The 25,373-nt window shown below is 40.1% G+C and overlaps 1 protein-coding gene across 1 annotated transcript in view; it reads right to left on the reverse strand.

Annotated features, from left to right (window-relative positions):
- Window positions 1–25,373, reverse strand: part of ATG10 (autophagy related 10) — a gene marked incomplete at its 3' end in the record, with an annotated part of 81,680 nt that overhangs the window by 8,904 nt on the left and 47,403 nt on the right. The window contains exons 4-5 of the mRNA XM_080362230.1: window positions 21,430–21,556; window positions 13,689–13,786 (exon numbers count right to left, since the gene is read on the reverse strand). Coding sequence (XP_080218356.1) covers window positions 13,689–13,786; window positions 21,430–21,556 — 225 coding nt within the window. The remainder of the gene's footprint in view (window positions 1–13,688; window positions 13,787–21,429; window positions 21,557–25,373) is intronic.

A 25,373-nucleotide genomic window follows, 5' to 3' on the forward strand; every position in this document is an offset into this window, starting at 1 on the left:
TGAGCCAGCACTGTGCCCTTGTGGCCAGGAAGGCCAATGGTACCTGGGGTGGGTTAGAAGGGGGTGGTCAGTAGGTCAGAGAGGTTCTCCTGCCCCTCTACTCTGCCCTGGGGAGACCACACCTGGAATCTTGTGTCCAGCTGTGGCCCCTCAGTTCCAGCAGGACAGGGAACTGCTGGAGAGAGTCCAGCACAGGGCAACAAAGATGCTGAAGGGAGTGGAGCATCTCCCGTGTGAGGAAAGGCTGAGGGAGCTGGGGCTCTGGAGCTGGACAAGAGGAGACTGAGGGGTGACCTCATTAATGTTTATAAATATGTAAAGGGTGAGTGTCACGAGGATGGAGCCAGGCTCTTCTTGGTGACAACCAATGATAGGACAGGGGGCAACGGGTTCAAACTGGAGCACAGGAGGTTCCACTTAAATTTGAGAACAAACTTGTTCTCAGTGAGGGTGGCCGAGCCTGGCCCAGGCTGCCCAGGGGGGTTGTGGAGTCTCCTTCTCTGCAGACATTCCAACCCGCCTGGACACCTTCCTGTGTAACCTCATCTGGGCGTTCCTGCTCCATGGGGGGATTGCACTGCATGAGCTTTCCATGTCCCTTCCAATCCCTGACATTCTGAGGTTCTGTAATTTTGTGCCTGCTGTTCCAGTTCCATCACAGCCATGAAGGTGGAAATGCAGGTTCTGAAGAAACCTACACGTGGCACAAACTGCTCTTTTCTTAAAGGGCATCTTAAAACCTTGCTGATGTCATTAAGCCTGGCTGGTAATAGCCTGAAAGCCACCTCTCGAGTACAGGCTGCAATAAATCCATCTTCTCCTTTGGACAGGGCCCTGACCACCACGTTCCATGCTCACGTCAGTTCTATATTGCCAACTCACCGCTAGTTGCACTGACAGCTGCAGCTTCTGCTGGACGTGACACCTGGACATGTCTACAGGTCGGTGCAACTGAGACATCAATCTTGCTTTTCCATTTTTAAAGCTATCAGAACTACCAGTGTGCATCCAAAACAGGAACGGTATCTCCATCCACGATCTCCAAGGACAGCTTTACTTCTCTTGTACAACACACAGTGCAAGTTAGAAAGTCACAGACAAAGCCAGTTTACCAGAAGTAAAGTGTTTTCAAGGGTGGCAGATGGAAATGTGTTTAAATCAGAAGTTTTACTTTAGTTTACATGTTTAGGCTCTTCCTATTTTAGGTGTATTCAGAAGATAAGCACATTCTCCATACAGTGATTTCTATAACTAGGACAATGATAACAACAGAAAAGACTGCCATAAGATCTGTTGTGCATATGCACGTTTTGTGCAGACCTAACTGTAATGCTTGATACTACAGAATAAAACATAATAACTAGATGACCAAGAGCTATTTGATATTTCATCCCTAAAAGCAGTTTATCTCCCTGATTCTAGAATGTTTACAGTTTTGAGGGGGTAATGATCTTTTTTTACAATTCATAATTTTGTGGGGTTTGTTTTTAAGTTATTGAGTAGCTAACACAATATCCTTGAAAGGCATACCTAAGAGGTAATACAAGACCAGCACAAAATTAATCAATAGCCAAGACTGCTGATATTTACATAGTTACATAATTATATAGTGATGTATACTTGGAATAAGGTTTTAATTATATTAATTTTAAGAACAAGAGGAATCAGAGCACTAGATGACACTCAGACAAAACTATGTCTTTAAAGCTTACACTGCTCACAGGCATGTAACTTGCATTTATGATTCTTTAAGAAAAGTTTATAGTTAAAATTGGCAGGACCATAGATACATTGTCAAGAAATGGCATCTCAGCCATTTTCCTAAGAAAATAAACAGATGATTCTTCCTCCATGCTTGCCAAAATAAGATTAATTCAGTTGTCACCATTTTAGTTATGTAGCATATAGTCTTAATTAATTACTATTTAAAATCTGTTCTTAAATGAAGAGATTCATCTAAGGTGCAAAACTGAAAGATACAACAAGCTGTGGAACTAAGGAAAATACATTGGAGACAGATTTCCTACCCTTATTAAAAAATGGTAAGTTAAGGAAAAAAATCCATAGTGGCATTTGACAAATGTGCCCTGAAAGGGTTCATTTTATAATCCCAAGAATTCCTGGACAAAAAGATATCGGGAAGAGCGATTTCATAAGAATTTTAAGTCTGAAATATTGTAACTAGCAAATGGGGGATGGCATATATTCCAACTTCCTCTTCACAGTCTATCAAGAGGCAGTGTGACTGATAACTATAACAGAAGACAGACTATTACCACAAGGTAATGAACAGAAAGCAAATTTCTGCTGCAGCAGAGCAGCAGAACACTAATTTAACTGTATCAAGTATGAGGAGGCAATGACGTGTCCACAGAAGCGTGACTCAACCCTCATTTTGGGTTCAGGCCAAGGGAAGACTTTCTTTGTTCCTCATCTCCCCCTGTAGCAGCAGATGTCTGTGCTCCCCTCCTCCAGCCAAAGCATCTTCTAGTACCTATCATCTGAAATAATATTAGTTGGACCAAGTACTCTGAATCACTGTTACAGAACCACAGAATGGTTGGGGTTGGAAAGGACCTCTGGAGCTCATCCAGTCCAACCCACCTGCTCAAGCAGGTTCACCACAGCAGATCACACAGGAAGGTGTCCAGGCAGGTTTGAATGTCTCCAGAGAAGGAGACTCCACAACCTCTCTGGGCAGCCTGTTCCAGGGCTCTGGCACCTCAAAGTAAAGAAATTTCTCCTCATATCCAGACGGAACCTCCTGTGCTTCAGTCTGTGACCATTTCCCATCATCCCATCATTGGGCACCACTGAAAGGAATCTGGTCCATCCTCTTGACATCCACCCTTGAGATATTTATAAACATTGATGAGATCCCCTCTCACCTTCTCTTCTCCAGGATGAACAGCCCCAGTTCTCTCAGTCTCTCCTCATGAGAAAGGTGCTCTAGGCCACTAATCATCTTTGTAGCCTGGCACTGGACTCCCTCCAATAATTCCTTGTCCTTCCTAAACTGGGGAGCCCAGAACTGGACTCAGAACTCCAGATGTGGCCTCATCAGGGCAGAGTAGAGGCGGAGGAACAACTTTCCTCCACCTGCTGGTCACACTCTTCCTAATGCATCCCAGGATACCACTGGTCTTCTTGGCCACAAGGCCACATTGTTGACTCATGGTCAACCTGTTGTCAACTCCCAAGTCCTTCTCCACAGCGCTGCTTTCCAGCAGGTCAACCCCAACCTGTACTGGTACCTGGGGTTATTCCTCCCCAGGTGTAGGACCCTGCATTTGCCCTTGTTGCCCTTCATCAGGTTCTTCCCTGCCCAGTCCTCCAGCCTGTCCAGGTCTCGCTGTTGAAAATGCATATCCAATGTTCTTGCACAGACACGGAAGGACTGTCACTATTCATTGACAGTCAGTATTTATTGACAGCAGTAATTCTCCTAATGACAGACTCAATATAATGCTACAAAATTCATACCACCCAAAAGTCAGCTCTGCCACAAGTATGCCCAAGGTGCTTATGGATATCTCTACACAGGATGGTGGAGTCAGAGGTTTGGACAAAGATTAGCAACGACTACAACAATGAATGCTGGAACAACAAAAGCGGGCAACAGAAGATGTCAAAAGGAACTGAAACTGTGTCCCGCGAGGCTGAAGCACCCATCTCAGGACTACAGCTAAATGCTTTGGTGAAACCAGTATTCAGAGTTTAGAGAAGACTTTGTTCACACCAGTGTCTTGGTCAACACAGTACTGAAATGCCAAGCTCTCCTCTGGGACCACAGGAGACCTACAGCTTATGGAAGCTTGAACACACCATTTCTATAGGAGCCATAGCTCCCACTCTGCAAGGGGATTTTGGGTGGTCTCCTTACTCTTGAATCAAGCTGCTATGAAATACAATATATAAAAAGAGCAGCCAAAAAGGGACTTGGGTTGACTTTCGACATCAAGGGCTCTCAGCTGCTTTTGTGACTCTTGCAGATTGTATAGAGCTTCATACACAAGTCTGACTATACGGAGTAAACTGACCTCCTTGGATGAATTCACTTTCTTTTTTGAACCTCTGGCTGCCTTAAAAATGTAAGAACTACCTGGTTGGACTGCAGCACCTAGTAATGCACCCCGTTCCAGCAGCAGCAGTGGGAATGGCTGTTTTGGGAGAACATGAGACTCTTTCTGTGGTTCCCTCCCCTTCTTCTGCCCCAGCGTGTCTGCTGCATTACAGATGATGGAGGACACACTCCTGCCTGGTAGCTGTGCATCCATTTATGGACAAGTGGTCTCATGAAAGTCCTCTAAATGCTTTTGTATGGCTGATACCGTCTGCTTCCACAACTTGAGAGCACAGGTGCTTAGGCATAAATTGCTTTCTGTCAACATGGATACCTAACTTCCATTTAAATGGCACTCGGAATGCTTTATCTGACAAAAGGCTTGACCAAAAGCCCTTGCCACACAAAACAAAAAGGGGAATTGTTATAAAGTTTTCAACACCTTGTGACCATTACCAGTTGCCTCACAAATGGAGCTGAATGTGTCATATCTCATATCCACTTCTTTCACATTGTGCAGTCAATGTTGTTGTGTATTTTAGAATTTTCCACAAAAAACATTCAATAAGGGGGAATGTTCAGCAACCAACTTCAGTCTAGTAGTGGATTGTCAAAGGTCATGGCAAGGGGAAAACAGAAGAGCAGCCACCTCAGCCTACAAGGAGAAATGCCAAAGCAAGAAGGGAACACACTATTACGATTTCTTACACAAAATCCTACACAAAATCTCTGCTTGGGAAGTTCTGTGGGAGCAAAGCCACTGCTAGATAAATTATCTGTAAATGCAATGTGTAGCACTGAAACAGTTTTTCTACAGAAGCAGAAAAGAAACAAGAGAATCGATACTATTATGTTGCAATTCGTTCAATTAATTACATATCCGTGTGAAGAAATATTATTCAATCTTCATTTCAGAATAACTGATCAACTCAAGTAACAATAGTACCAAGATTTGAAAGTCTATCTTATACTCTGCCGCAAAAACTGGCAAGGATGCTCAGACTGCTTTTCATCCCTACATATAAACATATAAACATATAAATATACATATAAATCTTTTTAGCCTCTGTATTTATTCTACATCACTTAGTATTAGTCCATTATTCAGTCTTTTCCTCCTGTGAAATTAGTCAGACTAGGTTTATGCCCGTAAAACCTTACTGGGAAAAGCATGATTAAACTGCAGGGCAGCTACACATTATTAATTAATGCTCAGTTTTAAAAGAAAACCTACTTGCTAGCTTGTACAACACTACCACTTGGTCTAAACCGCAGAAATTCAATACATCACAGAAAATTTTAGTTGTAAATAAATATCGACCCAGATTTCCCATTCTTGGATTTTTCCCTGTGGAACAGCCCTCCAGTCTATACTGGTGAGACTCCCTTTCCTCAGGAAGACGTGCTAGTAATTTTCCAAAAATATAAGCAGGGGATCCATAGCAACTGTTGATACGACTCAAAATTATTTAAGAGCGATCTTAGCAACCTTCTGTTAAGATATACTGTATACAGCCTCCCTCACTTAGCAAAATCCCACAATATGGCAGGAAAGATTTGTATGTCTAAGAATAGCTACCTACACACGCTTTTCAAGATGACTGAGCCGTAATGATTTAAAACCTCCCTACCACAGTTTCAGCAAGATGTGCCTCTACAACACTACATCAGTCTGTTCTGTTCAGAGTTTTGAATCTTTCTCCTTTTTAAATCACACCATTAACAGCCCTGACATTTTAGAAATAATGTTTATTGATTTTTCTGTTAACACTGCTATAAATTACGTGATGTAATGGACAGGATTATTGAAGTACTATAAAGAATACGTCTTCCAGATTCTTAACTACATATTGAAAAAGAGCGGACTCTGAATTAATATAGAAATAGTGCAGTTCTGTACTGTTATTTGGGTAGTTTGGGTTTGGTTGACTACTTTCTATATGACAGAATGGACACATAACAGAGAAGATATTACAACTACCCGTTAAGTATCAAATGACAGAATAAGAATACCTCATTCAGATGAAACTTAGAAATAAATGTTGATAAAAAAAACGACACAGGAGAATTATCACTTCCTTACCACTTCCTATTCAGAACTTTGTGGGGCAGCTTTGCTAACTCATCCATTTTTGTAGTAGAAGTACGATTAGTAGATGGAAACAGCTTTATTCATTGTGGATGAGGACTCAAAGGTTGAATGGTGTGCATCTGAAGAGGCACGAATGACACAGAAGGAAAGCAGCGGAACCACATTCAGACATCACTTGACGGGCATCGGTATTGTTAATTGTCCACACCTTTCTATTTTAAAGTGAGCCTTCAAGCTAAAACTTGAAGCACTGTGGAGGGTCTTTTAATAGATCGCCACATAGACAACAACGACCCATATTTAAGAAATTATTCAGCAGGAATGCAGCAAAGGAGAAAAAACTTGGATTATTTTTGGAGATCACTATTCATTAGACCATTAGGTTTATCTTTTCCACAGTGCGATGAAAGTGTGGTTCACGAAAAAGAAGTTTTATGAGAAGACAGAGTGGCAGAATAACACAGCCAACGGGACCACAGGAAACTTCTAATTCTTAAGAATCCAGAAGACTTTCGCACCATTCTGCAAGCAGAATTCCAGACTGGTAGAAGATCTGAGTTAATATAATCCCAATGTTTTTAGATCCGCACCGTCCTCAAAAACTGTTGCATTCACTGTCAGTAGCAGAATGCTCTGAGTGTCTCTTTCTGGAGTGATGGCAAAGCGCTAAACAAGCAAAATGCTGATTTATTGCTGGTAAATCCAAACCCAAGGTATCACACACGAAACGTGTCCACTTCCACGGCTGGGGGGAGTGCCCTGCACACAAACCATTAAGTCACATTTTGGTAACAGAAGTAACCGCGTCTGAACAGTTTTGGTTACAAGGGCAGGAGGGGAGGCATGTGTGGACACATGTGCTCTGGAAATTCCATAATCCTTCGGAGTCCTGACTCTGATTAGTTTTTTGGACTATTTCTGCAGGACCTTCAAGTCACCAAGCTTTCATTCTTCTTTTATTGGGCAGTTTGTCAACTGTTGAGTCTCCTGTAATAATGCAATTCGATTTCTACCCTTGGGTGTTTGATTTTACATTCCATCATCACTAAGCATTGATTAAGCCTTAGCACATATACTCGATTGTGTTTATGACTTTGTTTTCTCAGGGGAAGGTCAGGCTTTATGACAACATCACACTGTTAAAAACAACATTTTTGCTGATACTGTGATCAGGTTCACTCATCAGCTTTTAAAATCCTCTTGCTAGTTTGCTTCCACATGGAGAAAAAAATAACTAAGACGTGGACTCGCAAAAGTGACAAGAATAAAAAATGGACTTTGCAACATATGTTCAAGGGCTTGTGTCTAAAACTCACAAAATTATTACTCAGCTTCATCATAGGCTCAGAAATGCATGATTCTCAGAATGCTGCCTCTTCCCACAAAGAAAAGCAGAAACCAAACACATTTCTGTCACTGGGCATGTGCACAAACAACTGCATCTCAAAAAGGGGATCAGTTCACAGCGGGAGGCATTCACACAGCGTTCCTACCAAAGCAGGTCTTGCACAAACATATCAAAAAGAAAGGCAGTTACACCTCCCCTCTCCTCTACAAGCAAGCGGAGAGCTCACCTGAGACAGGAGAGACCTAGATTCAAATGTATTTTCTGTTTGATTTAACCTTTTTTACCTCCTAGGAGAGCAGTTCACCACTGGCCAACGCAGTGTTCTGAGGTGGGAATGCTTCACCTCCGCATGCTGAAGCCCTTCTGCTTTGGATATATACACTTTTGTAAATACCCATCAGGGCAAACAAAGGGTGGAAAATTACTAGTGCAAGTACCCATTGTTTTCAATCCAGCAAATATTCTACTATTTTGTTTTTAATTTCAGAAGGTGACTGGGAGATAAACGAGTCTCTGTTTACCTTCTGAGACGTGAGTGTACACATCACCCATCCAGCACTATTTCACACTCTCTGCAGAGAACAATGACTCAAGGGGATGTGGACACCACACAACTGTCTTGGTCCTTGCTGCAGGTACTTCCAAACAGGCGTGGAGCACCCACACACACCAGGATGAAAATCCATGAACTGCTAACGCCTATCCCATACCCATTCCTACAAAAATGGGCTTCAGTCTTGAAGGCTGTTATCTCAGCAACTTTTCACAGACAACCAGTTCTCTTATAGCTGGAAAAATGTAAACATGGATCACTAAGACAGTTGAGCATCCCTGTTCATTTTTATTTAATTTATATCTTTAAATAGTTCAATTATTATTTGAAATTTTGACCACTGGACATAAATGAAAATTTTCAAGGCAGCTTTACTGCTGTACGCAGTAATGTGTATAGTTTATATGAAAGTGTGTATATAGTATCTGGTGAAGCTGTTATGCTCTTCAATCTTCATGATTACCAGGCCATAATTTTGAAAAACAGGTTTCTAAGAATTAGAGGACAAAATCCGATATTCTCAGGTACTCTGTATTTCCAATTTCCAAAGCAAGGACCTAATACCACATAGTCTGAAGACAGAAGTTTTGGTTATAAACATAGAGTCCCCTTCTGCTGTTTCACACTCCCATTCATCTTGGGAGAGATTTCCAAAATGATAAAAGGTAAAATGTAGCATTTACAGATTAACTAAACTTTGGTTATCCTTGTTTTTTAAGTTCCTGGTAAACCTGGTAAATTCGTGGTAAACCATGCACTACCATCTGGTAAAATACATTCACCTCTAAAACCAGGAAGATTTCTCTCCCTTTCTTTTCATTTCTATTCTCTCTGTTCTTTGGTTTTGAACCTTTTTGCAATTCTTGTGGTGTTTTTCCTTTCAAACTGTCTCATCCTTTGGCATGTGACCATGGCACATTTGGACTGCTGACAACTCAGCTATGCCTCTGGTACATCATTCTTGGACATTAATGTGGGGGACTGCTGTTCAGCTACACAGAGAAGGACCATTATGTCTGAGCCATTTTACACAAGGTGTATTTACCCAAAACTGTGCTGGGCTTCTCTGCTTAATATCAGAGTACATGTGAGAGCATTATGTGTCGCTCCTTCCACCATCCATTGCCACTATGGTTTACTTCATCATTCTTTTGTCTGGACTATTTTTTCCCATTCACTTTAACTTTCTTTTGGCTGGATACATTTGCCTGAGTTTTTGGAGAATGTGTCTTGTTTCCATTTTCCATTACTAACTGAAACATCTCCAGGAGCAGCAGTTTTATTTCTACAGTCATCCTATTTGCAACTTCTCTTAGTCTGACTTATCTGTCTTTTTCTCCCCCTGCCCTTTTCCAAACATGTAGGTCTCTTATTTGCTGTCCCAGCTGATATATAAATGGCTTAATAAGTACTTTTAAAAAGCAACGCAGTCGGGAAAAACACCAGGGCTGGCAGCCTGGTGCGCTTGGAAGGGATGCAGGGCTGGGATTCCATCCTCGGTCAAGCTGAAAGGGAAAATCCAACTGAGGTACAGCCGAGGAAAGCTCTGTGTGCAGTTCAGGAAAGGCTACAGAGACACGGAAGGGAGCTTCTTGTGAAGAGTACATTCCTAGCACCCATTAATTCAAAAATATGAAGAGACCTTCTTTTTGTGTGGAATGTGTAGAGAGAAATAACTAATACAGAATATCCTCAAAAGCACCCACCAGGTCACACGTAAACTATTCAGGAGACATGCATGCAATGTCTGCAATTCCATTTCTGACTGTGTAAAAAGAAGCTAAAATCACAGTTGGCAGCGGTTCTGAAACGCAACAGTAATCCATAAATACTCCTTAATTTTCCTGTCATTGCAGAATTAAGCTACTTCCAGCTCACACAGATCTTACCAGGTGTGCTAAATTGATGTCATTATAAGCCATCAGGAAATACCCACAGAGACCTCTAGCAACATTTAGAAGTTTTGTTAAACAGCTGTGTGTTATAATTGATTTGTATTATTTAAAACAGCTAAAGCAAGTTATCTTCGGATGTAAAAGAGGGATGACTGAAGACTCCAGGGAGATTTAACTCAGAAGAAAGCCAATCACAGGAACTTCATTTGAGCATTTTAAGATTATTACTAGAGGAAGTGCAATTAAATCATTACCAATTATCATTACAAAATACTGTGCAACCTTATCATGTTAATTTATTTATGAGAAGGTAACTAGTTGACTTCTGCTTTTTGCAATGAAAACAATCTAGTCAGTAAAAATACCTGAAGACACATTCTCTGAAAATGAGCATGACTTTCCACAATAATCAAAAGTAACTAAAAGTGTTCACATTTTACCTAAAATGTGGTTTTCTTTGGAGCTCAGGCAATGTCTCAGATCCTGATTGCAGGTATATTTTACCAGGAAGAGTGTAAGCCAAAATATAGTTGTATCACAAACATGCACAGGCATGGTACCTACATCTCATAAAATGCAGGGAATATTGCAAATGATTAATGTAAGATCCTGGATCTGGGTGGGGGGAAAAGGCGGTATGACTTTCTTTTCCTAATCTGCCATCTGAATCAAAGTGCAGAATCAGCCCTCGTTACAAGTTAAGTAATATTACGCAGAGACAGTGATAAGGTCAATTTTTCTTCCCACGGGTGGCTTGTAGAATTTAAAATTTTTATCTGTTTTGCAGCAAAATCCTAAACCTTTTCTCTCTGCTGTTCATGTGTACTGAGAGTTCAAGCCTGATTTGGTGAGCTTGCCCAATGACTTGCATTACACGATCTGTGTCCCTGCAGGCAAAGCCTAACCCACATAACAAAATGGGTCAGCAGAAAAGCAGAAAGGGAAGCAAAAAAAGCTGTTTTTCTGTTCAGAACCCTGATTCAGTCGACGGGGAAAAATACTCTATTTCTTGTAGACCTAACTCTTGCTTTGATCTGAGGCTTGCAGGTTAGCGCTTACAGTATGTTTATATTATCTTTCATAATCCCGTTGAGGATACTCTGATGTTTACTGCTGTTTTATATTTGGACTGGCATATGCATCTCTCAGTTTACAAGGGGAAGTGTTTGTTGCACCAGTGGTTGCTGGCACTGAAAATACGACAGCGTTGACACTGCTAATTGTACTGGTGCTTTCCCCTGCTCTGATTCCGCTCCAGAGATGTACACTGCCACAAAACATGCATTCCTTTGTCTTCTTATCACTTGACTGAATGACCATAAGCAAATGCACCCTCACCGCCTGGTGCCTTTCTGCTTCCATCTAAAATTAAAGCTGTAGAGCTCTGAAAGCTGCTTTCCCGGAGGCTCTCTCCCTCTCTTCCCTGTGGGAAGGTACATTTCCAATCCAGGAATGCAGCTGGGGCCTTTGGACCAAGTTCAATGCTGAAGTCAGAGGGATTCAACGGCCTTGAGCCACAGGTACATGGTCTTCAGGGAGAAGGCACAGATACAAACAGAGCAGAAAAAAACTAAAATCATCTCAATTTATGTAGTGGGATTGCTGGAGGATCTCAACTTCTTCTACCCGCCAGCAGTTCCAGTATTGTGCCATCTGTCCTTATTACTCCAGAATAAACTGTTTAACTTAGTTTATAATCTCCTTATTTTACGGAAAGTCACCTTGTTGTTATGTTCAATAGTATTTTGCTGCTTTAACTTCGCTAATTTATCCAAAGTGTTTTTCCTTACATTTTAGTTTGTGTTTGTCACTGCACTCACACTGGCTGAACCACCTCTGGAGATGATTCAAAGAGACAACGGGTTCAGCACTCCGCGCATTTTACCACCTATAAAACCCGTTTCTGCAAGCCTTTGTCTGTATGTATCTCACACACATGTCTAGTTATTAGATGCAGGACAGTTTTACTTTACTGTTCCTTAAGAGGCAGAAATAATCCCTGGGTGGGATTGACCCGGTTTTACTTTTTGGCTTCCACCACTCTGATTTTACACATTCCAAACCTATTGCTTAGGCTTTATTCGCAGCAGTAATGCATTATGATTTATTACCTATACAGAGCAGTGCTTTGCAGGCGAACGGAAAGAGACTGAGCTTTCTCCAAAGGAGCCTTAACGTGGCTGCAGGCCACAGCATAATGCAAGCGTAGAAAGGCTCGCCACCTCTGCAGTGCACAAAGCAGACTCTCATCTATGTTTTTGCAGGTGGGAATATAAACTATCCACAAGCCAGAAGAGCTCTGCTGGGAAACACGAGAGATGTCAGCCCTAAAGGATACCCAGCATCTAACCGCAGGGCAACTGGGCTCTGTCTGCCAGGGATGCAAGAAGGTGGATGCAGGGAAGGTAAAGCTGACTGAATATTCCACCTCCCTACGCAGAAACAGTCATGATTTAGCTACAGATCTGAAACTTCAGCTATAAATCATAAAACTTTACTGAAAAAAAACTGAACTGCAGTACTTGTGCAGAAAATCAGTAATCTGCTACCATAATATATTATTTTATTAAAACCTGATTTTCTCATCTTTATTCTGCAGTAGACAAGTAATTTATACTTTATATAAAAGCATGTATTATGAGAATCTGCAAACTCACACCTGGAATTCAGACAGGCACAGTAAACATCAGAAAACCAATGCCTGTTAGGTTCTCAGGGAGCTATTATAATATAAATAATAGTCCGTGGCTGCAAAAACATGAATGCTCCCTGTGTTCCCATGACCGAGTACCATCTACAAAAAAGCATCCTGCAATTAAATTGTACTAGTTGAATTAAGGAAACACCTGTAGAACTCAGTTGAGGTTACATCCCTGTTGTGCCAGCTGCTGTGGTAAGAGACTTGTGTACTTGGAAACAGCTAAAATCAAAAAGTGAAGGAAGGAAAGGGGAGGAAGAAAGGACACATTAGTATCTTTGATGATAAAAAATCCACACCTGGACATTTTCCATTCTTCATCCAAACTTGCACTGGAGGCCGGGAGACAAGGGAAGAAACCAGAGCAACCCAATCAGCTCTGAACTGTATCTCGCTCTTCCTTGAACAAGTGTCACTGTTTTCAAGTCTGGGAATGCTTGCTGAAATCATCTGGTGACTTTATAACTACTTCAAATAAAAGTGATTTTAATAGCTCTAAAGAAGGCAGTGATAGCAGTGATATCACAGCTTAGTAATCTGCTTCCTCTTGTAAAATGCGGCATTCATTAACTACTGATTCTGAAGGACGTTTGTCAGCAATAACATTATTTGATCGAGAGACCAATTTTCTCTCCTTCAATCCTAGGGATTGCAAGTCTATTTAAAATTGAAAATTACACAGTCTTTTTCGGTAATTTGATTAACAGATAATCTGTGAAAAGTTACACTAATGTGTTTTACTTACATAAATAAGTCTACTTTTGTATTTACCCTAATCTATGATTACTCAGAAATTGCCCCGAGTTTTCAGGATTGGCTTTGGAAAAGTATTTTAAAAAAGAGACATTGTCACGTTAGGTCTTACAGGGTGAACATTTACATATCCTTCAAAATCGATGAAAACTATTGGTAACTGGTTCAGCACAACCTCAGGTAGATTTCTATACATTTCACGTGTGTCCAAGAGGGGAACAGAGCCACTGAGGACTTGGGCATATATCGCATTCACCAATTTTGTAAAGGGCCAGCAGTTTCTCACCTGCTGTGTAATAGTGTCCCAGGGCCCCTCCAGCAGACGAGCCTGGTAGCATGTGTGAACACTTCTCCATATTTCATCCAGAGTTAAAGGTCTTCCATCTGTGAGGAGGGAAAAACAACCACACACAGTTAGAGCTCTTAAGCACACTGTATCCAGTATAGAATTGCAAACGTAAATCTGAAAATACCAACTACAAGGAAGCAGAAGGAAAAAATAACAGCAAAATGCGACTGAGCCACTTCTGGACCCGTAAGTCTGAAACAGCATGGCTCAAATCCTGACTGAAGGTGTATATAAAACCAGCCTAAATTCCCTGTTCAGCTTTCTTCTCTGTCACCTGAGAGTAACAACTTACTGTTCTGTTTGTAAGGTGTGAAGTTAAACTAATTTTGTAAAACAATGCTTCGGTAAGATTAATTTAATACCACAACCATAAACAGTTATCTCACATAACTACATTAAATTCACAGTGAGAGGGGAAAAAATTTAAGGAATAAAATTCTGCACATAAAGTTTACTATTTTTTAGCAACCCACATGCTCATATTTATTTTTTGAGCTGAATTTGTATAGCATTGTTGCATTAAGTTTTCGGTCGTGATGTTAAAATTATGCCAAGATATTGGTGTCAACCACTTAGAAAATAAGCATGTCAGTTTTTCCCAAGTATTTGGCTTTGGCAAATAGCAATAGAATATTTTGATATACTTTCAATAAGCAGCTTCATCTTGGCATTTATTAGGTGTCAGAAACTATTATCCTGTGATAAATAGCTTTATTCTACTGACATTTTCATGTCTGTAAAATGAACAAGATTTATTCACTCGATTAACATTTGAATGCCATGTTTAGATATAAGTGAAAACCAGCTGCCTATAGCCTGTTTTATCTTATTTTCTGCACATATTTATAAAAAAAGCACTGAACTTGTAAGTGCCATATAGCAGAAGCATGTGGCAAATGAAGTACCTGGGAGGGTAACAGCATACGAGCTAGCTATACTGTGCCACCTCATGAACATGAGACTTGTTAGATACCAGAGATGGTCTAAATTTTCCTAAAGAATTTGTTACAAGAGTGTAAGTTAACCTAAGAAGGACATATCTACGCTGAGATCATGTGTGCAGGTCATATGAGATGCCACGCAAACTTGTAATTTTCTGCTTTCTATTCAGCCTCCGAAGTCCAAATGTAAACTATAGGACAATGCATGTTCTAATGCAAAATTTGATTTGCCGCTCTAGATTTTGTCCTGTACACTCTAATTTTTATAGTAGCACTTCAGCAAATTCAGATCATACACATGGAATGGATTACTCTGACTCTTAACCATTAATCTCATTTACAGAAACGATCAAGTATTATTGAAGCGTTAATCATATTATAGTTAAAATCAAGTTTCATCTTTACCTCGTGGATTTTATTACTTCATGTATGAGACGCAGTATATTGTCCATAATATTTCAGTATAGATTTCATTTCAGAGAAAAGTACAAATACATCCAAACTGAAAGGTTCACTTCACACGGGGTGAGATCACACAGAATAAAACACTTAAATAGTTAATACAGAGTAATTGCAATCCTTCATAGGAAAAAAAATTATCTGGGCATTCTGATTATGCAGTTATATATTGAAATATGCTTGGATTTAAATTTCGCTACATTTTTAATTTTCTGCACTATTCTAATATATTTCACTAAGTTTTACATGAGTTTGTGTTCAATGTGTTTTTTTAAAGTGAGTAAGTTTTCATACACACTCCCAAATACCGTGTTCCTGTAAATTCTTATTTAATTGACTAGCTCAGAAGATGGGAGGCCAGATGCAGCAGGAAAGAGTAAGTTACCAACACTTAAAATAGATGTGAGGGTTCAGCCACACAGATGGGAACTGCAAGACGCTTGCAAATGGAGACGGGGTGGACGGGCAGTTTTCCCATCCTCTTCTGTGGGATTAAGGACTGAGAGTCTGTTGAAAGAGCTTCTCCCCCAATGAAATAAAACAAAATTAAACAACTACACTACGATCTTAAAAGAAGGACACATTTAATGTAATCTGGTTAGAGGTGTGTTTCATATTTTAAAGCTCCTCAGTTTGTGTGGTCACGCACTTAGGATGATATAACCGGGTCCATTTTATTCGCGAGCTCCCAGCTTCACAGAAAACACACATCTGTAATCTTTGGGCCCTTTTTGACCCCTTTTTCCAGGGCTGCCAGGTTTCACATGTTTAGCAGCCCTGTTACACGTTCTCACAACCCACTGATACCTCAAATACCCAGCTGGGCTGACAGAGCACCTGTAATTGTTGCTGCTGGCAACAAGGGGCCACTGAGGCACCTGCTGAGCCAAACAGCCTCTCTGCTTCTCCTCTTGTTCCTCCCCATGACGGAGCTGACCTCAAAAAGTTAAGGAAAAAATAAAGCAGCAGCAGCATCAAGCTGAGAGAAGTGGCAGGAGAGGGCGGTGGAGGCTTCAGACTCACCCATTTATTCATCATCCATTTATTCATCAACCATTTACCCACCATCCACCCATGATGGCAACAGCTGCCGAGGTGCTTGCAGCTTGTCCCAAGTCTTATCCCAAGTCTAGCTGGGAGCGGGCGTGCAGGCAGAAGTGAAAGTTTGCTGTTATATGTACATTTTGCATGATTCAGCTCATTAAATAATTACAGACACCGAAAGGAAATAGCTGCTTGTGGGTCATGCCAGATCTCCTGTGCCTTTTCTGAAGCTCCGTGCCTGCAATGCCACCAGTCTGGGACGTGACGAGTCACCAGATCACCAGTACTAACGCAGGCTCTGCTAAACACAGATTCTTACACAACTGACCTCACATCTACCCAGCAAGAAAGGCCAAAGCAGCCTGGGAAGTAACCAACTAAGATTTTTGCTAAGAGAAAGGAGGTTAAGGGTGGGAGTCAGGAGGTTCTAAGTGTGGCTTCTGTCCCTGTCATTAATTAACTAGCGACTCCAATCAACCACCTCATTTGCCTTAATTGCCAGGCAAGAACAGCTACAGCCTTTCTATCACAAACTCACATTTTTATTATTTGAACTGCGTAGACTGTAACACACTTTTCTGAGAAAACTTATTGATGGTCCACATGGGGTTAACTAATTTATGCCACCACTAACAAGAAATATTTGAAAAGCAGACGGCTGAGTGCCCCCTCGCAGCAGCAAGGTGTGGCATTAGGATTACACATGATTTGCAGCTCCCAGCTGACTTGGCATCTTAATTTCTGCAAAGAGCAGAAATTCTTTAGGCATACAAATACCACATACATTTTCAGGGAAAATTTTCAGGCTTCCCATGTTGCTGTATTCTGTTTTCTTGATGTTTACTGAGGGCTTTTGATAATTTCTTAGATTTCTAAGGTTATTGGATACTTTTGGTGAAATAGTGTACAGGGTTTTTTTGAGGCTTCATTCTCACATATTTTCCAAATAAGTATTAGGTGTTAGTACTCTTAAGAAACCATTGCCACAGTGGAAAAAACACCCTTAAGTCTTAGGAGAATATCTGATTATACAAATTCTTGAATTTTATTTATGTCAAAAGCCATGATAAAACCAGTTTGTATGGGACATGATCTTAAAAGAAGCTATTTTTCTGAGAAAGGACATAGTGGTTACATGCTTTTGAGTTCAGAGAGTAAGTTTATATTCTGGAAAGTGCATCAGTCAGGCGCAGTAGGGTTATGAATACAGAAAGTGATGCCTTCAGGGTTGGAGGAAGTTACATCATCTTACAGGCTCTCTCTCTCTTACCACTGATTAGCGTGCATTTTTTGGTAGGACCTATCTATACATCAGAGAGCTCGATGTATTTTGAGCAGGTCAACATGACAATCTCATTCCTTCACTCTTGTATAGAGGAGTTAGTCTGCAGTCCATACCAATCCCTGCTCTTTCTTTTCAGTGCTTAGCCGGCATTCCTGATTCTTCCTCTGCCTTTGTAGGAAAAATACAAGAGAGACAAGCCATTATTTTCTTGACATGCGGGGTGATTTCTGAACGATGCCCATATCCATCCACCTGTGACCGTGTTGCTGCTCCCTCACTGTTGGTGCAATGGTTTTTGAACGTACAGCTTCAGACAATGACAGTTGAGGAAAAGACCAAAGTTCCTTGACATCTTAAAGACTAAGAAAAGGGGAAAATACTCTGCTGATTAAAGAAAGCTTACTGGACCTAGCCCAGCCCATCTGGCTGATGCCAGCACTGAAGTGGAAGGCTAATTGCCTATACCATCTGTCTCTAAGAGGGCTAATTGCTGACATCAGATATCAGCAGGGGTTCATGCATTTCTCCAGCTACCTATTTGGTTATCCCAGAAACCACAGAAAGAAAGAAAGAAGGGCTCTGAATTCTGAAAGGTATAGCATACATGAGTCTGATTTTGGAGGAACTGCACCTACTTCTCTGAGGTATTGAGCACCACAGCCTTCAGCTCCTGACAGAGAGGGACTTCAGTAGGTCTGAATCAGGAATATATGACATATACGAAGTACCATGAGGTAGTGCAAAATCTTTCTTAACATATATATATATATCCTATAATGTTCCCAAACATCTTTCCAGCCAGAGTCATCACACTTAATCATAATTTCAAGGTGAAGTATTTGTCCTTGCACAGAACAAGATCTTCCCTGTAAATCTATCTCCGGAGACTACCAAAAGGTTCAGATGTCTCTCAAAATGTTTTAGTTCTTTTGCAATTAAAATTTCAAACCCTTACCTTGTACTACATATAAAAATTCTCACTGAAAAAAAAAAAAAAAAGAGGTCTAAAGATGCATTCCAGAAAATAAATGATTTAATTCAATTTAGGCAGCAGCAAGGGTAAGCATAGAATACAACTTTTGTCCTTCTGCAGGAAGAGCTGATCTAGAATGTTTGAGCACCACTGCTAGCAGACAGGAGTGAAAACTGGATGTCCTTGCAACACAAGCTCCTGAAGATGCTAACCATGCTGAATAAGACAGGGGAATCTTCCCAGCAGCTCTTTTAGAAGCCTTTTTCTTAGGACTGCAAGAGACAAAGCGGTCAATGAAAACTGGACTCACACACAATGTGAGAAAGGTAAGATTTAGTTGTTCTAGAGATGTTTTTAAAGAGTCTCTTTGGAAGAGCGCAGATTTGGACATGCTGGCACCAGTCGCTATTATAACGTACAAAGTGAGGAAGTGAATATTGCAAAACAAGCAAAACTACTTAGGTCAAACAGAAGAATTATTATTTCCTAGGCAGGCCTTGAGGTGTAATGGCCACTTAACACACTGCCAGAAAGGAAGCAGCATTTTGAATCCAAGCTCAAGCCCTGCTGCTGGGGGCGGCAAAGCAGCGCAGGGCTGTGGAAACCTGGAAGGATTGCAGGTCACCTTCACCTCCCGCGAGGAGCTCTCGTTAACGTGAGGATCAGCACCGACAGGATTCAAGGGAGACCACTAACAGACCACAGGAGAATTGTGAACAACCGATTCTGTTACTTAATCTACAAACAATGGGAGGAATTTAGACTGGGAAATGGATGTAGATCTCAGGAGGAGATTCCTCCCTGATTACTTCAGATGAGGAATGCAGTGAATGTTACTAGTTGTCTGAGAAACAAGGTAAGGAGCCTATCACACAAAGACTGTTATCTCCAAGGATAAAAATCTCAGGACATTACCTAGAGTTTTCCTCATACCAGGTTCAGGACAAGACAAAAGATACTTTGCTCAGATATCTCAAGTGATTGTGAGTGACTGCTGCCATCTGCATGTTTCAGAAAACCGTAGGGTGGGACCTTCTGGCAGCATGGCACAGGCGGACAAATAACTCGCAGGAAGACAGAATTTTTAATTTTCAATAGTAAAATATCCATAACTAAAATCAAGAGAATAGTAGCTGAAAATGTTGCTGGAAAAGTACTTCTTACCAGCATCTTGTATCTTCTCTCTTCAAGAGTCAGAGCATGTTAAATGTTAAAAGAGAACATTGAATGCTGAAGAGAACCCAGGTGACTTTAGGAATTACCTTAAAAAAGTCCTTGTTTTCCATTGTGAAAGATTCCCGAGAAGTGTTTTAAAACATAATCGTACTTGTAGGAACAATTATAGTTTTGTACTGCAAGGGGAGCTGTTGGCACATAATACTACGATAGTGCATTAGATCATCCACCAGCTTCTGCAAAATCCACTTCCAGCTATAAGGAGTCATGTTTCAACACCTCCGATTCCCTGATGCTGACAAGCTAAACAACTTGTTTTGTCTCTGGGAGCTCTTCTCTGGTGATTAACTGCTTATGGTGAATACTAATTATATGAAAGTACAGTACGGTAGAAACAGTGTCCTATTTCCCCGACCTGCAGCATCTCCATCCTCTTCTATAGAGACAGTGCACTATTAGTTCAGCTAAAAACCAAGATGACATTTTTCAGGACCACAAATAGGTTAATATGTCTCTGACAGTAAAACTTTCTTTATCTTCTTGTCTGCACAATAAGTTTAAAGGCAAAAACGCTGCACATTTGTAAATGCCTGTAATAATTCTAGAAATAAATTTGCAGCAGGATGTGTGCAAATGAGTTCTGTTGGTGGTAAAGCAGAGCAATGTCCCCAATTCCCCACATCCCAGTTTGAAAATTTACCCCAAATTATCCATTCCTGAAACTGCACCTCAGACTAAAATCTTTCCACCAGGGAGTCTATGAGAACTTGTTCTTCAATTTTAAATCTGAAGTGCCTTTTAAAATGCTAACACTGCAAAATTAGAAACCATTAAACAATATAAGGCAGAGAGTGATTAAATCTACCAAACATATTCAAAGCAGCCTAAGCCACTTTTTAATTAAAATGGAAAAGATATCACTGGCAACATCCAGACACCTTTATCTAGATAAAGTTAGGAGATTATTCAAAACACAAAAGATGCTGATGCTACGAGGCAGGAGACTGAACAGAATGATTTGAAGATTTCAGTCCCTCCGCCCTAAGTACAGAGTCTTTGGGCAGAGAAGAACAGAGCACAGCCAGTGCTGCAGTGTGATTGCTCTGTGTTTGCTGATTAAATAAGTGACACTAACAGCGGCCTTGGAGGGAGGCTCTGTGTTCCTCCTTCCTTCCTGGCAGGATGAGGACTGAAATCACAGCGGCTGTAGCAATTGAGTAATGGGTAACACGGTGTACGTATCAGAAAGGAAAGAAGATCAGTTTGTGTTTCAAGAGCCAGTTTTCATAGACAGGAAAAGGCAGCGCCTTGTTGGTATATGTATTTTTTTAAAGCAGCGAATTTAAATAGAAAACAATGTACACTTTTAAAGATGCATTTAGACCCCAGCCTTGTGGCTCAAATTTAGGCTTCAAAGAAATGGACACAGTTCTGCTGAAGCACTGTAATTACATATTCTTATTTTGTAGCAGAATTCAAACCTGCAGCTTTAAGATTTTGTATTCATTTAAAGAAAAGAACAAGAAAAATGACCAGTGGTTTTAGTCAACCGCAGGCAAGATGCCAGGAGCCAAAGATCAGCCTCCTTCAGGGTGAGATGATATCATCTACTCCAAGGTCCTGAAGTTCTGTGTCAGGAGTATTACAAAATTTACTGGTGAACAGCCTCATCTCCTACTCTTTTATTACATATGATCATTACTCTGTTCCTCAATTCAATACAAAATCTGTGGTTTTAGCATCTATTGCATCCGACATATTTTTTTTGCTTCCCTTTGTCTAACAGAAGATTGGTCTTACCTAAAAAGCATGCCCTAAAGTACAGCACGGGTACTTGGTAGCTGCTGGAGTACAAGATGTGATATTCATAGCGAACCACCTCCTCTGTTGCACAAACTCCAGCTACTTGAGAATCATCCAAAGACTCCTAAAACAACAAACACAAACAAAGTAATACATCAATTTTCCTACTTGTATCGAGGGAAGAGTAATTACTATCGTTGCAGTAGTAATTCAATAAATATACAGAGTATTACAAAGTAGTAATTCAGTAAATATACAGAACAGAAATAATGGCAGTCACCCCTTTCGCAGCACTACTCATTTGAATTCCTGAAGGAATTCTTCAATACTAGTAAGGAAATCACAGAAGTCCCAAACCTACAGACACATCTTAGGGACTTACTTCCACAAATGGTGAACCTTCAGTATAGGCCATTTTAAAAGTGTATCCTTAAATAATTTGGTTTTGCTTGCCAAAAGATAAATCAAATGTATCCACCAAAACCTCGGTGTTCCAGTTTCTTTAAAGTCTTTTTGCCAGAAGTTGTTTTTGCTAATAATACTTCTAAAATAGAGTCGATTTTTTGCTGTTATTGTATATTTCAGGTGTAAAGTTAGTAAAGTTTATCGTCTATTTGAAATATATCAGAAGAGATGGATATTATTACATTGAGGTATACCCAAGTTGTAGCATAAACCTCCTCCCATGCTTTTGCAATTTATTAATTTCAAATTAACATTGAAACAGTGCTAAGCACCCAGTTGTTTGGACTTTTCTAAAAACTGCTGAAACTCAACATCTCTGAACATTGAACCATTAAATTAATAATGTCATTAAGATTAAATGTTAGAAGAAACTTTCCAAGAAGACACTATGGGCGTGGACTCGTTCTGTTTTCAAACCTCCAAATTTACATGCATGAACTAAGCAACTATAATGCCCCACAGGTTGGGTGTGCATTTCACAACTTGGCTGTTGCCAAGCCACTGTGAGCGCTGGGTTACTGTCTCTGTCCAAGCAAAACAGAAAAGACTGAACAGAAAAGAAGAACCAGCATCCTTTGAACACCACGCTGGTTTAACAAACAGGAAATTTAAAGCTATTTTGCATTTTTATGTCATATTCTTAACTCAGCCATGAATCAATCTATGAAGAGATATAAGAACTGATAAGCTGTAACAGTAATGACACATGAAAGACTTTAGATGTTTTTTGATAGCCCACATAAAAATGATTTCACCCAAATTTAGTGTTCTAGACAACCAGGTGCTGCTGAGCTACACGGACAGAAGATAAGACATGGAAAGCCCAGACTTTGAGAAGCTATGGTCTAAGGTACTATAAATACACTTTTGGATATTAAATTAGAAAATCATAGACGCTCACAGAACAGAAGGTTTCTGGGAAATTCTGGACAGCTGCAGGAATTGTTGATTTTAGCTTATCAGGAAACATATCTAAAGCACTGAAAGGGAACATTAAGTAAAGTACTCTCTGTCTTAACCTAGTTTTAAATAGTGTATGTGAAGGGATAATTAAGACAACATGGCAGAAGGGACAATGACGATGACTGGCCAGGTGAAGTCAGGTATGCTGGGCCCAGTTCTCCTGTAAATGTGTAAGGGACTAGAAGGCAAGTTCTCCTCCTCCTCACACGGGTCATACCCTCTGATCAGTTGTGAAATACACATTTAAAAACAAAATCCCTCAAGGAAAACAAATGTCTTCTCTACAGTAAGCTGAACTTTCTTTAAAATTGATCCATTTTCAATGCTTTGGTGAGAATAGTAAAAGAAAGAACAGCAGCATGAGGTAAAAGAACAAACAACTGCAGACAGGCTTTCACGTTTCTAGGGGTGGGAGAGAGTCCATATTCAGAACTGAACCTACACCAAAATTCACAAAAGCCTTTAGGACCGGCCTCCTGCAATCAGAATCATACTGCTTTGCAGACATTAATGTTTCATCAGATATCATGGTCTTGCCTTTTGCTTAGTCACTAGCTAACCTTACCCTAAAATAATACTACTTCTGGAAATGGAAAGACTACCTGTTCGTATATTAAATACTGTTGTTCTAGAAAAAAAACGTATGTATACATACACTTGTTTCTTCTGCTTCCTGTATATAAGGGTAAAATGACTGTATACCCTCACATAAATACTGATATCTGATTTGAGATGACTTTAGATTGAACGATATAGATGCCATATTCTTTACTACCTCCTAGTACTTAGGAAAAGAAGCAAGTTAACACTCACTCAGAAATTCAGTACTCAAACCTGTACACCCCTGGGGAAAACATGGTTTATAAAAACCATACTTACTATCTCAGAAAGTCATAAATTAAGCTAGGAACAGCTTCATCATCAAGAATTCAACTTACTGGTTTAGCACAGATTTCAGCTGGTAAGCAACTCCTACCTTCGTTTTCTGGCTTGGGAAAAGGAAATTAAAGGAGATAATTTCTCGTTTCACTGTTCTTGAGATGTCCACTGAGAAATCTTAAGAATTTCTGCCATTACCAGGCTGACACTAGACAGTGAGGTACTTCCCAAAACAACCTATTGCTTCCAGAGAGAGGAGATTTTATCCAGCAGTGGCCTTTCCAGAAGATGTACACAGTGTGATGGCAGGAGAGGCATCGGAGAAGGGAGGAAGGCAGCTTTAATGCTTTACTCTTTTGGAGAGCAGAGTATTTTGGGGCACATTTATTTTGCATTATCCTGGATGCTTCTCTCTTTTTTGACTGATCATTTAGGCAGTTTCTGAAATCAAGCATTCAGCTGAATGTAAAGCTCAAAGAAGCTCTGAAACTGACATTCTTCTGCTCTGTAACTCCGATCTACTACTAAGTTTCTACACTTACTCAAAAAAAGTTTCTGATACTCAGATTTTTTATGCCGTTTCTAGTGACAAGTGGGCACAACGTATTTGTGATCTGCATACAAAAGCAGATAGCTGAATCCTTCTCATGGCTACATCTAATCCCCTTTCCTTTCGGTAAACAGCAGTTTCAAGACCTCTTATATAAAAAAACAGAGCACTGATGTGTAATCCTGTTCTTCAGTCTCTGTGAGTACCATGCACAGCATTTATGCAGGAAAAGTGCATTTTGGAGCCTGAAAGTTTTGATGGTATCTCTCTAGCTGATGAGATGAACTCTGCTGATGAGATGAACAAAATGAGTACAGTCTTGTAGGTGATCTCTGGAACACTGAAAAACCTATGCCTGGCTGAACAAAGACATGGAGCCTCAAAGAGTTTTATATCAGCCCAAAAGAACAGACTTATTTTTCACTCATTAACCAACTACTGATGAAGCCATAAAAATAAAACACAGGTGTAATTTACTAAAGAAAAAAGAAAACACACAAAACTTTGGTTTTTTATGCTATATGATAGCCTATTAAATTTTTTTCTTCAAGTAATTGTTTGACTTTCCTTTTTTTATGTATACTGTTGTTCTCTTTTACAGCTAATGCTGAATTTTAGTTACCATAACAGACAATATTAAACTCAACTTTAACTTCAGAAGATTTCCTAACTGCTGCAAAACATTCACACATGTACACACATCACAAAGCAAATGCATAATTTTCCTTAGATCTTGGAAAAACAAAACAAACATACCTGCACTAAGAAAAAAACAAAAAAGTTAGCAAAAAAGGTGTTTTGACCAAATTGCAATCACTAAAAACCCTAAGGAGTAATTTGATTTCTCTATTTTTTTGTTTCTGCCTTGAAAATTTGCTGGCACACTTGCCATGCTTCAAGTTAAAACTGTGAATCCAGGACTCACTGACTGTTTCCTAAACAAATTGGGAAGTTGTCATCAGGAAGCATCTGCTCCTCTATTGCTCGCACGTAAAATCATTCTCGTGCTATCATAACGGACTATTGAGCAGATGCTTAAAAGCAATGTATGTATTAGAAAAAAGATAAGCAGCAACCACCTAAT

Source organism: Nesoenas mayeri, assembly GCF_963082525.1.
Source record: "Nesoenas mayeri genome assembly, chromosome: Z".
Lineage (NCBI taxonomy): Eukaryota > Metazoa > Chordata > Aves > Columbiformes > Columbidae > Nesoenas > Nesoenas mayeri.